Below are 15,667 nucleotides of genomic sequence, written 5' to 3'. Positions count from 1 at the left end.
TAGTGAGTGTGTGTGTGTGTGTTGGGATTCGGTTCGATCTGCCTCTGTATTGCGGAGGGAAAAAAAAAAAAAAAAAAAAACCCTGTGAGGTCGAGTTTTATCGTAAAACAAAATCGTATTGGACCACATATTTGATGTGACATCAGCAGCGGCGGCAGCAGGTATAGGCTGAGGTTCCTTTCGCTCATCCTCCTCAGCGGTTCATTCATAAAAAAAAATAATAAAAAAATAAATAAAAACCAGGTTTGTGCGTCAGCCAGAGGAGGTGGACGGATGTGAGGGGAGGGCAGCAAGCGAGGCTATTATTACGGAAGATAAACACCTACGGGCGGCCAGGCACAAACACCCAGACACATGCAGGGGATTTTCAGAAAATAACTCCAGGTATCACCAAGAGTTATTTTACAATCCATGGCACAAAAATAAAAAGGACTGCGAGGAAGGAGAACTTACGTCATAGCAGCTGTGTGTGCCTCTGCAGTCGCTATGTGTGTCAGAGGAACCACAGCATCCTCCTCCTTTGCTCCTCTGAAGGAAGAGAAAACTCCATCAGTAACAAAGCCATATGCATGAAAAACAAAAATAGCTCCTTACAGATTCATTAGATTTCAAAAAGGACCGAATGGGTTAAGTAATATGACCAAATTTCTTGAAGTTAAATGTTTTTTTTTCTTCTTAAAAACAGAAAAAAACATTTTATTTTCCCTTGCATGTTCAAGTGAAACAATGCAAATCTGAAACTATAAACCGATTTCCAGACCACAGTTACTATTCTGCAGAAAAGTCAGTTTACCTTGTATTGGGACACCGTCCCTTCATCTTCTGTCTTGCACTGTATACAGCACAGTAGGCTAGAAAACAAGGAAGCACAATGAACTGAAGCAGAAAACCCCAATCAAATTGGACTAAGTGCCAGTGCAAAAAAACAAAAAACAAAAAACAAAAGCCAGCTTCACAAATTGTGCGCCAGCTCTCGTTCTACCTCTGGCTACACTCCATGTAACTTTAATAGCAAGCTGTGATCATGAACATGGCTGAAAACAGATGTGTTTAGATCTGCAGTCGGTATGTTAAATCATGGACTGTTTATGGCTCGAATGAGTGAGGCGTAACTGAGACGGTCGCTTCCTATGGCATGATGGTACTAAGGTCCGGCTTACCAAGGCGTTCTGCGGAGACAAACAGACACAAAAACTCAGCGACCAGCCAGGCTAAGTCCATCTGACACAGTTAGCCGGTCTGCTCCACGTGAGGCCCTGCAGCGCGTCAGTGTTAGTTGGACCGGAATCACATCAAAGCCGTGACTGTGAGCAGCGCGGTGCTCTGATAACCTACTTCTGAACCGACTGCGGGGCTCAGCCATGACCCGGCTGAGCCCCGGTCATATTTGTCTTCCTGAGAGGAAGGAAAATAACTCTAGTATCCATCTAAATACATCTGATACACTTTCACTGATTTTTTTTTTTTTAAAAAGCAAAAAAAAAAAAAAAAGCAATTCACTAACAAGTGATTCAATCACCAAATGTTAAATACTTAAACCGAACTGTTTTGATAATACGAATTATTTGAGAACAAATTACTGAAGGAAATCAGGACATGAGGGAAGATTAGCGCTCACACTTTTTTTTTCGTTTTGTTTTTAATAAACATGGTGCCGTTTTATCTCACCTGTCTGACAGCAGACTATTTATTTGCATTTTGCTTTGCGATTCGCTCGACATGCAGAGATCTGAACGAGGCCAGTTCTGTCCTATGCTGCTGCTGGAAACCTGAAGTAAACAAAAACAAACAAACAAAAACAGTTTGATCCATTTTTATTTAGTCTTGCACGTGAAAGTTAATTTTCAAATAAAGTTTCATTTAGTTCTTCCGGAATGTATACTGGTGAAGTTTTTCTAAAATAATATCTAGAAGTAATATTTAAGAGTGAACGAATACGTGTTGCTGAATGAACAGCAGAAAGAGCAGATGCACACCGAAGAAGAGCAAACGAATCTGTCTTCTTTCTCCTGTTTCAGTTTTGATCCGGTGTTGGGTTGTACTGTCTGAAATAAAATCCTGGTGAGATGAGGGTGAACGGGTTATTAGCAAGGAACACATATTTCGACAAAAACCGTCGTGTGACCACTGGGTTAAAATGCAGTGCCTTGAACAAAAATCACCGTCGCACGGTAGATGTCGTTTCAGAAGGCTCCCCCGACGCGCTCTGAGGCTGTGCGGTCTGCGGCTGACGCTCTGGCAGCAGGTCAGCGTGACGGGAGAGAGCGCTGCCTGCTTCCGCTGTGATCCTGCCTTCCTGCAGAACCTCCCGGTTTGCAGTCGGCGGCTGAATGTCAGCGCTGACGTCAGAGCGGTTCTTACAAGCTGGCAGCAGTTTGTCACAACTTGAAACGACAGAAATACGAGAACAAAACGGACAGGAAGGGAAAGACAAAAGAAAACGTTTGCTGTGGATGTTTGTTTTTCGTTGTTAGGACCACAAATTCCATCCCCTGGATTTAATATAGGTGTAAAAAGGGGTGAAAACATAGACAAATAATTTTTTCCACTGTAATTGCAATATATGATAATATTGTTGTTTTGAGACCTTTTCAAGTAATATATTCATAATAATAGCATTTTAGGACTGTCTTCACACTGGAGCTGTGAGATAATTTAAATATCCAAAATAAAAAAAACAACAGCCAAAAGCGATAACTAAAACGGAAATACAAACCACACACAACCGAAGCCATGAATAAAATAGATTATGAAGTCTCCCAACACAAAATTGCCCTTTAAAAAACATTAATAATCAGAATAGCTCATTTTAATTTATCATTGCTTACTGCAATGATAAACATCCTACACATTTCAAGTTTTTATTTAATCTGGTCTGACAAAACAGATTTTATCCAAAATTATGGCTGTAATTATGGGAGCAGATCCGGAAATGGCATGCTAACGAGAGAATGTAAACATAGTAAACATGTATTAAAGTTAACGTTGACCTTTAAAAAACAGAAAACAATTTCTGATCTTAAACCACACAGGATAAAGCGTCGCTTAAAGCTCCGCATCGCAGCACTAAATGAAATACAGGATCCATTCTGGTTCTCTATTTACCCGCTTTAAACAACTCTATTCACACCCCAAAACATAGTGGTGAAAATGAATTAACAAATAGCCGAGGGTGTTGATAACACTCACAGTGATAAATGTTCAGTAAATCATCATAGATATTAGTCACTGATTATCAAACAGCAGACTTCTTTGCAGACAAATACCAGCAGCGTGCTCAGAATAGTTTTATCCATTTGTCCACTCACTTGCGGTGAACCGTTGATCCACAGTTGCCGACGCTAAAGCAGATCAAAGACGAGAACATTTCTCACAACAGACTAAGACGTAAGACAACAAGCAAGCAAACAGCAAACAGTCTGCTGCTCTGGAGAAAAGACGAGGATGAAAAGAAAGGAGCGCAGAGACGACAAAGGCTTAATGGTTGCAAAAAAAAAAAGTTCCGGAGGCAAAAACTACTGACCCGATCGCTTCAGTTACTTCCCTGCACACACACACACACACACACACTCGCCTGTGATGATAAAGGGGCCGGAGTTCAAAACTGCTCAATCATATTTAGAGTTAGCAGAAACCGGAACAGCACAGCGGCACGGACAGAAGTGGGTCAGAAAGGCCAACAGAGGACAGCACACACATCCTAACATCTTTACCACTGAGGAGAAACTCCTTCATCATCAAAAACCAAACCCACAAGGGACTAAGCTCATCTCACAAAACATGCCTGTCTTGGCATTTGACACATTTCTGGAACTGACCTCAATAACGGCCACTGTGGGAATAAGTGAAATGAACGACGTCAACAAACCACTTAGTAAATAGAGGACTTAAGTGGAAAGCACAATTATATAGAGGCGAATCTGTGAATGTAAGTTATGTGAATGTTGTTGATTCTAACTGCATAAGAATCAGAATAAGCAGAAACATCAAGACGACCCACATTTACAGCACCGGTCAGAAGTTTACATGCAACCAGCATAAATGTCATGGTAACCCTCTGCACACCTTTGACCCAAACTGAGCTATTTTTCTCATTATATGTTTCAGTTTCAAGGGTAATTTCATAAAATCTGATCAGGAATTGTTTCAAATTATTATTATTATTTTTAAAATACGCCACCCTCTACATTGCAATGGGTATAGAGAAGGAGATTTTCATAAATCCAAGCATTATTTACCCTTGACTTTGATCTCATTGACCCCAATATGTATGATATACTGTAACCCTCACATATTGTCATTATGCTTTTATCATAATACTTCCAAGCATATACTGTGCTGTCCAACCAGAATTGTGTTAGGATTGTAATTTTGACAATCCAGAAGAAAATATCTAAAGAGCTCTGAGTTATTAGATTTTTATAATAAAAAAAAAAGAGAGAGAGAAAATAAGAAATGTAGCTGTATGATCTTAATTCTGGACAGCTTTCTTTTTTTTTTTTTTTACGTGGGAAATAAAAATGTGGAAAACAGAAGTGTTGCCTTCCTAGTATTTACTCCAGCTATCCAATTTAACGTTCCTCGGTGAGGCGAGGAAACCAGCCAAACATTTGGAATGATGCAGCATCTCTCTCTCCTGCAGAGCAGATGAGCGTAGGAAGCTGTTGATGAAAAATGATTGAGATTTGCCCTGTGATGACTCAAAAACAAAGGCAAAACATAAAACTGGCCTCCTTTCACACTCCGCTTCTGCTGCATCTGGTCACTCTTTGTCAGCGGACATTTCTGCTTACCCAGCTTAGACTGAAATGCACGTAGGTGGAATATCCCTTTGTGTGCATGATGTATAAAACAACTTCCTGATTTACAGTGTGGGAACCAGTCCTGGAGAAATATTGCACTTTAAAATCTACACGTTATTTGAATTAACCTGCTTTATTTGAATTAACCTGCTTTATATGTAAAAGGAAAAGCGAACAAAAATGAGCATGAGGTGTGAAGACACAACAAACAGCTGTCTGCTGATCGGCTGCAATGCACAGACCTGCAATATCGCCATTCTTTATGTGTCGGATGGGAAGAATTACACTCTCGGGGCGTCATCAGCTGCGTGTCCCAAAGCCTCAAACAACAAACTGCATGACTCGTCTGCCATCAGAGGCTACGTTTGAATCAAATTTACGGCTAGTTTGGCGTCAAACATCGAAACTATTACATTTCTCGCTTGAAATCGCCCTTTCAGTTTGAACAGTCAACAAGACAGTCTCATTTTACTTCCATCACAAAAGGTTTAGCAGAGGACACATATGCTTAAATGTCAGTTATGGGGGAAAAAAAAAAAAGCATCTGAATGCCTGACGCACAAATGCAACGCTGCGTGCAGATGTTAAATATCACTTCATGTCTAATACAACCTTACAGCCTTCAAGAAGAATGTATGATCGTTAGACTAAAAATGGTTGTCAGATTTTTTTTTTTTCTTATTCCTATCAGGAGACGAGGCGTATTAATATAATTGTGGGGGTGTGGAAAGAATAGTTGATAGTATTGTGTTCCTACTAACCACAATAAAGCAAATTAGTCCATTCTAAGACTGATGAAAACTGAGTTGCTTAAAGCTTGTTGTGCAAGTGATTTTTCTTAAATGTTATTTGTCTTTACTAAAACTTTAAGAACATTTAGGTGATTATCAATGTTAGGGTAGTTCTTCATTATTTAATTAAATTATCCATGTTTCCAATGAATTAAAGAAACGCTAACTTTCTTTTGGACCAAGTCACAGCAAGAATCAATCCATCCATAGAGAGACGAGGAGTACCTGTTGAGTGGTAATTGCATCTGCAGAGTTAGTTCAGAAGCAAAGCCCCCAGAAATCGAAGCGATCTCTTCCTCCAACCTCTCCATGCTGCAGCTGTTATCGCACTCAGAGCTGTGGGGTTGGACCTGCCAAAGAAAGGTGACACTGACATTAATAAACTCGTGGCAACGTTCAAAATGTTCCTTACAGGAACAGGTGGATTCGTTTTCCACAAGTACAGAACACTGTCCATGTCTGCGCATTGTAATGAAAACGTTTCTCTCTTTCTTTCTTTCCTTTATTTATCCAGGAGATCCAGAAATCAAATCGGCAACACGTTAATCATACGTAAAACAAATTAAGCCACATACACAAGTTTAAAAAATATATAAATATATATATTACAAAACAGTTTAGAAGCAATGACACTGATCATGTTCTTAAATTCATTCATCTGGAACTTGTTCATCAGAAGCACAGTTGTGAAAATTTAAAGATATCCCAGTACAAACTGTAGTGGATGACAATGAACCAACAGGACAAGTTCTAGTGGTTTTGTACAAAATACTATTTTAACACTGAAGTCAGTATTTGGATTTAGGAATGACATCAGTCACCGCTCAAATATCAGAAAGCAGTGGGATTTAGTAACTAAATCAGCGTTAAAGCTAAAAACTCTGTATTTCTATGCAGTTTTGAATTTCACCTGCATATAGTGAGCACTTTGAGGTCAGGGTTGGTGGGGAAACCTCAGACTTTCCCACTTGAGATTCTGACTTCACAGGACATTTCTCTGCTTTAATTCAAAAAATCAAATTTCAAGTTTCACTCCTAAGTCAAGAATAAACAAAAGGCCACACTGCTCCCTTAAATCAATTAAGAAGCACTGGCACGTTTATGTTTCATTTTTTTTCTAAGTCGTGCTGAAACAACGCTTTTCAAGTTCTGTCAAGATAAGTTGATCCACACCTCAAAATGTGAGAGAGCAGAGAGAGCAGGAGGAGGAGGTGAGGAAGAAGTAGAGGACTTCATTAAGATCTCTTCTTTGACCGGAAGGAGATCTGCATGATGTCTGAGGAGGTGGAGCAGCAGGGTGTTAGACACACTCTGCTCCTCCAGGATCCTGGGCCCTGCTGGAACACTGCATGGAGAGAGGAAAGCGAAACAACAGCACGACGTCACTGTCAACGCTATAACATTCAAAATGGCTATTTAAGTTACAAACACAGTGGTAAAGATTGCCATCTAGTGGCCAGAGGCACAAACAGCGCTGTCCTGAGAGGAACAGTTCAAGCAAAGCACAAATCATCACTATAGGGCTGTAAGTAACGTTTATTTTAGTTGTCAATTATTCTGATAATTAATCATTTAACTGGATTTTAAAAAAAAGACACATTCTGCAGATTTTTCATTTAAGCCTTGTTTTTATAAAACAGAAATACATTGAATCCTGCAAAAGCACTACCAATTAATTCCTTTTGTAAATAAGAAAATAGGCATTCCATTGCCTAAAATACAATAACATAGCATTCCTTTAGTGAATGCTTGATCTTTTATAGCAAATGATCCATCTACAGCTAAAAATATGGGCAGATCTGTTAATTATTTTTGTATTAACTAATTAATAATTTGATGGAACAAGGTGGTTAATTGGAGATTTTCTTTTTTTCTTTTGACATAATCATGAAGCAAATACTTGAGGAGTTCTTGGTACAACATGCAGACAAAGTGTTTTATTTTATATTAAGTGCAATGTATACTGCATAAGTACATTTTTGGCTTAATTACTGCTGAGGTTTTTTCTACAATTGGTCTTTTTCTGAGTCTGAATACTCCAGCTAACGATTAATCATTTACTAAATTAGTTGATTAGTTGATTAGTTATTGCGATAATCGAATCATTACGATTAATCTGATTAATCGTTTCAGCCCTAATCATCAACTCATATCAAGTTGGCCTACCAGCTAAGATTTATTTCTAACATGTTATTCTGTTGATCCAATATAACCTATTAATTTAAAATCAGTTTACTCCACTTATGCAAAAAAAAAAAAAAAAAAAAAACCTAAAAGGAAAAAAAATCTAAAAGGGGGGGGGGGGAAAAAAAGCAGAAAACCTAAGCAGGAGCAGATGTGTTTGTATGGCAGACAAAACATTTAGAAGTCTATCACGTGTTACATCACAGAGACATATGAGAGGAAGTGGCTGTCTATGAAGGCATTTGGGAGGCAAATATGGAGGAGTTATGGGGCACAGACTGTGTCACTGAAGCTGCCACCAAGCACATATGTTCCAGTGTTGGCATACAATGCCTGCCTTCCCTGATTAGACTATGGAAATCTTAAACTAAACCTGAGAAAAAATCTTTACTCAGTCAATTAAACTGCCGTTATTTTTTTTATTATTATTATTGTAATTATTGAAATGAATTGAATAAATGAAACACTACATTTGTCTCCCAAAGCCGTTCCCAGTTTCATAGAAAGCAAAAATAAACTGCATAATTCACAGCCTTCTTTTTTCCAGCTACCCAAACTCAAACTGTTCTCGCCCGTGGCTACGATGAACACCTTCCTCTGAGACGCTGGGCTTTATGCGATGACTAACAGGCGCAAAACAACTAATACAACAGAGATCAAAGAATGACGAGTGGGCCTGATATAATGACTCCTTTCTACTGTCACTAAAGCCCACCAGTCACTTGTTGTGCGAGGCTCCATAGAGACTCAGCGTGTTTACAGTTCAGTAAACAGGAAGGGAGAAGCAACAAGCAAACTCTTGAAGACCTCGTTCGTATCTGTAAGTCGTTTTCTGTGCCATGCTCTGCATTACGGGCAGCAGATCACACCCATTTCCTACGAGGGGGTGAACTCGACTTCACACAACAAACACTCAGCAGCAAAGCGTTTGAACTGTGCCACATACATAGAAGGCTGCTTTCATGAGGAACAGACTGTTTTCTTTTTTCTTTTTTCTGCACTCCAATCTACCAGAATTACAAACATATGTGCGACAGAATTACACCATTTGGTCAAAATTCATGTCTCCTATTGCAATTTTAGGGAGACGGAAGCAACTTACTGAAATATACAAGGTCCAAAGATGGTAGCTAGATTTTCCATAGGCATGTGGTTGGACAAACTCTGAGAGGCTACTTTCGACAGGAAGTGGAAGAGGTAAGAGAGAATATTGAGGCTGAAATCAGGCAGGAGGCAAAGGTTTTCTCTCAGTCTTTGGTTCAGCTCACGTGTACACCCTAAAAATATGCAGAAACATTGAAAATTGATTAGTTTCCTTGGTAAAGATGAGTACAACGCTTTAATTTAACTAAGTTTTATTTAAGTGGAATATTCGCAAACCAAAAAGAAACCACAAAAACCAAACCTTTAATCAAACAAATATATTTTTCCTCATATATAAACATCGGAAAACACATCTGAATACTTGAATGACGTGTTTTTTTTTTGTTTTTTTATCCAAAGAATAGCTATTTAGAATAGAAAGTCATATTTACAGCTGAGTGCAACAGGATGTCATTGATGACTTCCTGCTCAACTCAAATACCTGAAATATAAATGATTTGCATCTGAAGCATAAGAAACACATGCTTATACACACATAAATAGTGAAAATGTAATAAGGTGTATACCATAAAAGTCATTTTCTAAAGCACCTTTTAGGATGAGAACCAGCTGCTTGCGATGCGGTTCAGGAACTAAAGGAGTGGGTAATTCCCGCAGGAAGAGCTTGAGTAGAGAAGCTACAGTGGTGGCGTCCCCCAATTGGTCCAGGTCCACTCTCTCTCCTTGGTCCAACTGTTTCCTCAGCTGCTTCACACGTGCCGTGGACCCACACAAACGAAACAGACCCCTGTGGTGCAGTCCTAAAATAGGGAAAACATATTCGGTCACAACACACAGATGACGCTTGAGTTAAATGTAAAAAAAAACACAAAAAAAACAGGGAGTGTGAATAAAGCAATTTAGTTAAGAGACTCAGAGGGCTTTACGTACCATACTTTTCCAAGAACTCTACCATGTCTATTAAGACAAGAGGTATCCCATTGACCATCTGCCCATTCTCATTTAGTTTTTCCAAAGCAACACCGAATACACACGCTGGCCGTTCTGCAGGAGCTGGAACATGTGCAGGAACTGTGAGTTCTGGGCCGACTTTAGAGTTGGGTCTTATTATTTTCACTGAAGATATGTTGTTCTGCAGCGAGAAGAGAAATTAACAGAGGGAGATCTCATTTATTACATTAACGTTAACAAACACCAGAAGTAGTTTAAAAACATAGTTGTGGTTAAGTATGTTACCATTTCACACCCACCTTGATTTTAGTATTTAAATATCTGAATATACTTACAAGGATTCATTTGAATGTAAAAACTTCTCCGGACTCAAATTAGCTTCCACGTGCATTTTTGTTTTTCAACAATTTATAGTTGGCAAGAAAACCAAAGTTCACAAAAATTCAATTTACTGTGGATTTCTTTCAAGTAGATCAGGATGGATGGACGGAAACCGTGTAGGCTATAACACCTTGGACCAGAGACAGAAGTTAAAATGTTGTAATTATCTTTTCTCCTTCACTACCTTACCTATGTAATGTGGAGTATTATAATTAATATTTTTCAAAGGTTTGTTGTTTATCATATAGAATTAATTTAGGTAAAGTCCCGTTTTACATTTTCTTATGACTTATTGAATAAAAGTGAAGAATGACAAAGTAATTTGATAATAATTTTATTAGTATCTAGATTTTTTTTTTCTTTTCATTACTGACCCTTAAAGATAACGTAACCTGAATCTTCCTTAAAAGTAACGTCGGTCTCCAGAACTATGAGATATTTGAAACAAGTCCAATCCTAGAGTGCCTGGCAACATGACACAGACGTTGCATGATAAAAAAAAACCCGCATTCAGGGACCCACTGGAAAAAAAAAGGAAAACTGTACAAAATTAATTCGGACATGCTGCATAATGACGTAGGAAAGCCTTCAGTAGTAGAATAACACACTGAATATGTGAACTTACACAGGAGGATATTGAAGCGCTTGCGCCCATTTTTCAGCTCAGCGGACTGGAACAGCTCCCCGCCTTTGAGTTGTAGACGGATTTTCATCTTGTCCAAATGAATGCTCCGCTTACAGAAACTTTCGAAGATTCCCGACTAATCGTTGCCATGGTCTTCACATCCCGGCGGCTGGATAATCGCAAATTTATATATAAAAAAAGTTATCTTAAGGAAGCCTTTTTGGCTCAGTATCCTCCTGCTAACTTCACTGGTAAATTGTTTACGTTACTAGTCACGTGATACACGGTCGCTATGGGAGTTGCTAAGGGCAGCAGTTGAGTGGCTCAGGATGCTCAGGTGAAACTCTGCGGAAATGGTTTCCATCATGCCTACCGTGTTTGACTAGTATGGTCAGCAGCACATTTTACATAAGACGGGAGTTTGTAAACTTCGACTCCATTTGATCTAAAATGAGAAATATCAGCTAAACCTGGGGTTAAATTGTTCCGGCGAAATATTTTCATAATCTTTCCACCAATGTCGTGCCTCAGATTTCTCGATTGAGCAATTTACAAAATATTCAGACAATCTAAGTGCAAAACATTATTCGCAATTTTATTATTAAATAAAATTCTAACACTGAAAGGCTTCACTGTTTGTTTCCTTTTGTGGCATCTGGATTCATGTAGATCAGCAATTCATATTAAGCTGCTTGTGTAACACTGTCAAATCCAGACAATTTTTTTTTCTTTTAGAAAAATTATTAATGCTCATTTTTGGCAGCCTTTTTAGCCCCCTGTACCTCAATACTCTTAAATAAATGAAAGTGCAAAAAATCAGGTTTGCAATCAGCATGGTAGTAAAAATTGTAAGCAAATAAAAAACATACAACCCTGAACACACCATTCTCCACTGTAAAACATGGTGGTGATGGCAGTAATGTGCTGCTGGAGGCTTTTCTTCAGCAAGAACAAGTAAGTTGGTAAGGGATAACAGTAAGTTATTCATAGCTACATGCAGGACAATCCTGGAGGAAAGCCTGTTACAGGTTGGAAACAACTTCTGGAGGTTCACTTTTCAGCAGGACAGCAACCCTAAACATACAACCAAAGTTACAATGGAAAAGCTCATTGACTGAAAATGTGTGGCAAACTTGAAATGATCATCGCTTTTTAGCGAGGCTCTCCATCAATATATCGGGATTTTTGCCGCACTACACTCTATTAAAATTGGTATGAGCCAGAGTAAAAGGTGCTCTTTGGGTCGCAGGGTTTCCGAAATTCTGACCCTATAATTTAAAATATTAAGACTTCATCATAAATCAATACACAGTGCTACTAATCAAAATGTCTTTATTGGCACATTTTAAATAAACAAAGGAACTGAAAGGGCAAACATAAATACTACATTATTAAAATAAAAAAAATGAGAGGCTACATTATACAGCTGAATGGCTACACTACCTTAACATCACCTTCTATGAACAAAATAATGCTAAACACGAATGTCCCAGATTCACTCTCAGACCTGAAGCTGGAGCTACCAAAAACATCTCTTGTGGTTTACTTTACAGCATTCACAGAGTTCTAAAAGCCTGTTACACTTTAAATCACAATAAGAACCTTGATCACAATTTTTAACCGCTCTAAGGCCAGTTTTGTGCATATAAAAGTCACAAGCACATAGGGTTTCACAAACTACGGCTAACACAAAGATATAACGATGCACAGATGCACACAAAACAAACATTTAAACACAGAATGTGTTGAAAAGGACCAGGTAGGTCAAACTGAATGTCTGTGCGGTCTCGTGATGAGGACATGCAGCATGTAGGACATGCAAAATGTACATACAGCTAGATCCCCCAGCTGTTTCTACGTGTTCTAGAATCATCTGTCTTATCCAGAAACAAGAGATACATGAAGCGTAAGTTATTGTAAAACATTAAAAACAAGTTCCATGCAATTATATCAAAATCTCATAGCAAAGAAAGGCCTATGAATTGGTTCTACAGGCATTATGTGATGGCAGGGACTGGCTATAATGGATGCTTTGGTAGTATTCAGAATAGAGAGCTTGTTTACTGAGACCAAAATACAGAATCAAGTTTTACTTTGACAGGTAAAAAAAAATAGTTTGAACCAACATAGCATAAATGATCATCTATGTGCATTTTGACATGAAATTTTAGTATATTTTTATACTTAGTGGTTTTCAGGATCTTTTTCCTGGTCTCATAGGTGGCATGATGTCATGTTTTCAAAGCTGCAGAGAAGAAAAACTAATAGTCTTCACATAAAAAAAGAGAAATTTTGGATTTTTACCAACATTGTTCTGTTAACCTCGTAAAATGAGGTAATAATAAGAAAAATATTCATAGCAGGCTTTAGAGTCGATATTTTAAAAATATCAGTTGTAAATGGGTTGAACCTGAGAACCTGGTATTTTGAAATATGACAACAGAAATAAAGAAGAAACCCCAGCATGTTCAGAGAAAAAATTTCCTCCAAGGGTTTTTTTTTTGGGGCATAGTTCGGAAACAGTCAGTCAGTAGCAGGTGCCAGGATCTTCATGAAAGGTGCTTAAATTCACGCTACTGAGGCAACTTTGTCACAGGTGCTGGTGTATTGGACTTCAGGTTTGTCGTTCTCAGAGGGCCTCCTGTTCCAGCAGGGAAGGCTGAGTAGAAAGAGAATGAACGCCCCCAACAGAACGCAGATACCACTGAAGTAGAACGCCAAGTCGTATGACTGTGTCCAGTCGAAAAACCACCCTGAAGAGTGAAATGAAAAACACCATGGTAAGAATGGTCAACAAAGCTTCAGACAAGCATTGTCTTGTGTAGGGTGTTTAAAACATGGATAAGAACAATCATCTTACCTACAACAGGAGGTCCAAGCATGATCCCAAATCCCCCAAAGAACATAAGGATGCCATGGGCTTGTGTCAGTCTGTCTATGCCAACGATCTTAGTAGTGATGTAAGAAGTAAGCGACCAGTTTCCAGAGAAGAAACCAAGGATGGCTGTCAGGATTTGCAGTCCAACGTAACTTTTGGTGATGGGGATAAAAAGTAGCACCAAACCTGCTGCCAACATTGTGAAGGCATAGAGATAGACGCCGTTGATCCATTTGATGTCCACCAGGATGCCCAGCGCTAGTTTGCCTATGCAAGTGGCAATAGCACCTATCGATACAAGAGGAATGACACTAACTTCTTCAATGAGTCCTCCACTCTGGGCCACGTCCTCAACAAAGAGGACTGGTGGAAACGCACCCAAGCTGAACAGGAAGATGGCAATACAGAAGGCCAACATTTCTTGGTCTTGTAAGATCTCGTACAATGACTGCATGTACTTGGAGTAAGCCTTTTGCTTTTGCTTGATTGCTTTTACAATGGCTAGCCCAGCCAGGTGACCCTCTTTCTTTTCTGTTTGAATGGACAAGTCCTTAGCATCAATGGTGATGAGCAACTCCTTCACCGTGAGAGGTTTCTCTGGAGTGGTTGCTGCAGAACCCACTGCGATCTTGAGGTCATCGAATGGGGGCTTGACGAAGAGCTGCTCTTCTGTGTTTCGTTCGAGGGCGGCCTTTTGCTTGAGGTAGTACCCTGGCATATTCAAGGGCCTCATGAAACCAGAGCACGCCATGAGATTCAGTGCCATGGCTCCGATGATGAGCAAGCAGCCGTCTAGGCCATAGAGGACAATCAGCTCGTTTTGAGCAGTGGCATAGATGAATGCGCCTACACTTGTGCCTGCATGAGAGGAAAGGACAAAGATTTAATGTTAGTGTAAAATAAGACCGAAAATTATAATGTTGTAGTCTCTAAGAAAATAAGGTGCTCAGTCTTCTACATAGTTCTATCTTACAACCCTAAGGAGTCAAACTTCCTGACCTATTACCAAGGAAGTTTTCATTCTCCACCAGGCTAAACGTAGTTAACAGGTCAGTCCACCTGTTTAATTAATAGGCCTATCTGGCTTAACTACTACATATGTTTACCTGAGCTTTGTAAGGCTTCCAGCAGCTCATACACTAAAGAAGTGAGCATGGAGAACAGGAAGGCACCCAGAGATCTCAGGGGAGAGGTAGGCAGAAGTACCTGTGGTGACAATGCCAAGGGCAAGGCCGCGTCTCTTGTCAAAATACTGACAGGTGATTGTCAAGGTGGCTGCGTAGACAAGTCCACAACCCAGGCCTAGGAAATGAGAAAATATAAAACGCATTAGCCTGGATGAAAAGGATAGCCTTTTCATCCACAAATGTGTTTTGACTGTCCCATGTTGTAGAAACACGTTTACTTTCAAAGGGTGGTGTGCGTCACAAGATTTATGCAACACACTTAGGAAAACATGCAACATGATGACAAGTAAACAAGCTACATGTGCTTGCGCAGCAACTGTCAGTTATCTGAAGGCATCTCTAAAAATAAATTGCTCTTTTAACTATGCAGAACCTTCCTGGTCAGTGCACCCTGCATTAATAGCGGCATGGGCGGTGAAAGGGTTTGGCAGAATTACGTACGCATGGACAGCCACTTAATATGCAGCAACAGGCGGTAGCTGAGTCCATGCATAACCACCAGTCAACGGACAAAGGCAGTAAAAGCCCAAATGGGAATTTTGACTGAGTCATTAGTTCTTATTTTTCTGTCAACAGTGGTCAGTAATGGTCAAACAAATGGAGTCATGGTTAGCTGTACATCCTGTCATCCTTTCTGGTCCATTGGTATTCATTAACTAGTAATTAAGGCTAAAGTCAGTCTCTGATGTTACATAAGAATTTGACTCAACATCAGTGGTGGAGAAAGTACTCAATAAATGTACTTAAGTAAAAGTACAAATACA

General features: G+C 39.3%; 2 protein-coding genes across 6 annotated transcripts in view; both read right to left on the bottom strand.

Moving 5' to 3' along the window:
* The window catches only part of LOC106934484 (protein FAM13B), a 20,292-nt gene extending 9,178 nt beyond the window's left edge, over positions 1–11,114 (bottom strand). The window contains exons 1-12 of one of the 2 annotated variants that reach the window (XM_015014423.1): positions 10,839–11,114; positions 9,812–10,013; positions 9,472–9,681; positions 8,880–9,054; positions 6,767–6,938; positions 5,819–5,943; positions 2,163–2,384; positions 1,977–2,058; positions 1,669–1,769; positions 1,161–1,169; positions 794–851; positions 454–528 (exon numbers count right to left, since the gene is read on the bottom strand). In XM_015014423.1, the coding sequence (XP_014869909.1) occupies positions 454–528; positions 794–851; positions 1,161–1,169; positions 1,669–1,769; positions 1,977–2,058; positions 2,163–2,384; positions 5,819–5,943; positions 6,767–6,938; positions 8,880–9,054; positions 9,472–9,681; positions 9,812–10,013; positions 10,839–10,868 (1,461 nt within the window). In that variant the 5' untranslated portion in view covers positions 10,869–11,114. The remainder of the gene's footprint in view (positions 1–453; positions 529–793; positions 852–1,160; positions 1,170–1,668; positions 1,770–1,976; positions 2,059–2,162; positions 2,385–5,818; positions 5,944–6,766; positions 6,939–8,879; positions 9,055–9,471; positions 9,682–9,811; positions 10,014–10,838) is intronic. The other variant, XM_015014430.1, reaches the window with a different exon arrangement.
* Positions 11,115–12,153: 1,039 nt separating this feature from the next.
* Positions 12,154–15,667, bottom strand: part of LOC106934466 (monocarboxylate transporter 9) — a 12,321-nt gene continuing 8,807 nt past the window's right edge. For all 4 annotated transcript variants that reach the window (XM_015014401.1, XM_015014407.1, XM_015014397.1 and 1 more), the window contains exons 4-6: positions 14,923–15,018; positions 13,699–14,574; positions 12,154–13,591 (exon numbers count right to left, since the gene is read on the bottom strand). In XM_015014401.1, coding sequence (XP_014869887.1) covers positions 13,407–13,591; positions 13,699–14,574; positions 14,923–15,018 — 1,157 coding nt within the window. In that variant the 3' untranslated portion in view covers positions 12,154–13,406. The remainder of the gene's footprint in view (positions 13,592–13,698; positions 14,575–14,922; positions 15,019–15,667) is intronic.

This window comes from Poecilia latipinna, unplaced genomic scaffold (genome assembly GCF_001443285.1).
Source record: "Poecilia latipinna isolate Pla-1442-1.1 unplaced genomic scaffold, P_latipinna-1.0 Scaffold69, whole genome shotgun sequence".
NCBI lineage: Eukaryota > Metazoa > Chordata > Actinopteri > Cyprinodontiformes > Poeciliidae > Poecilia > Poecilia latipinna.
The sequence above is the reverse complement of the archived record's forward strand: the minus strand, read 5'-3'. Positions and strand labels throughout refer to the sequence as shown.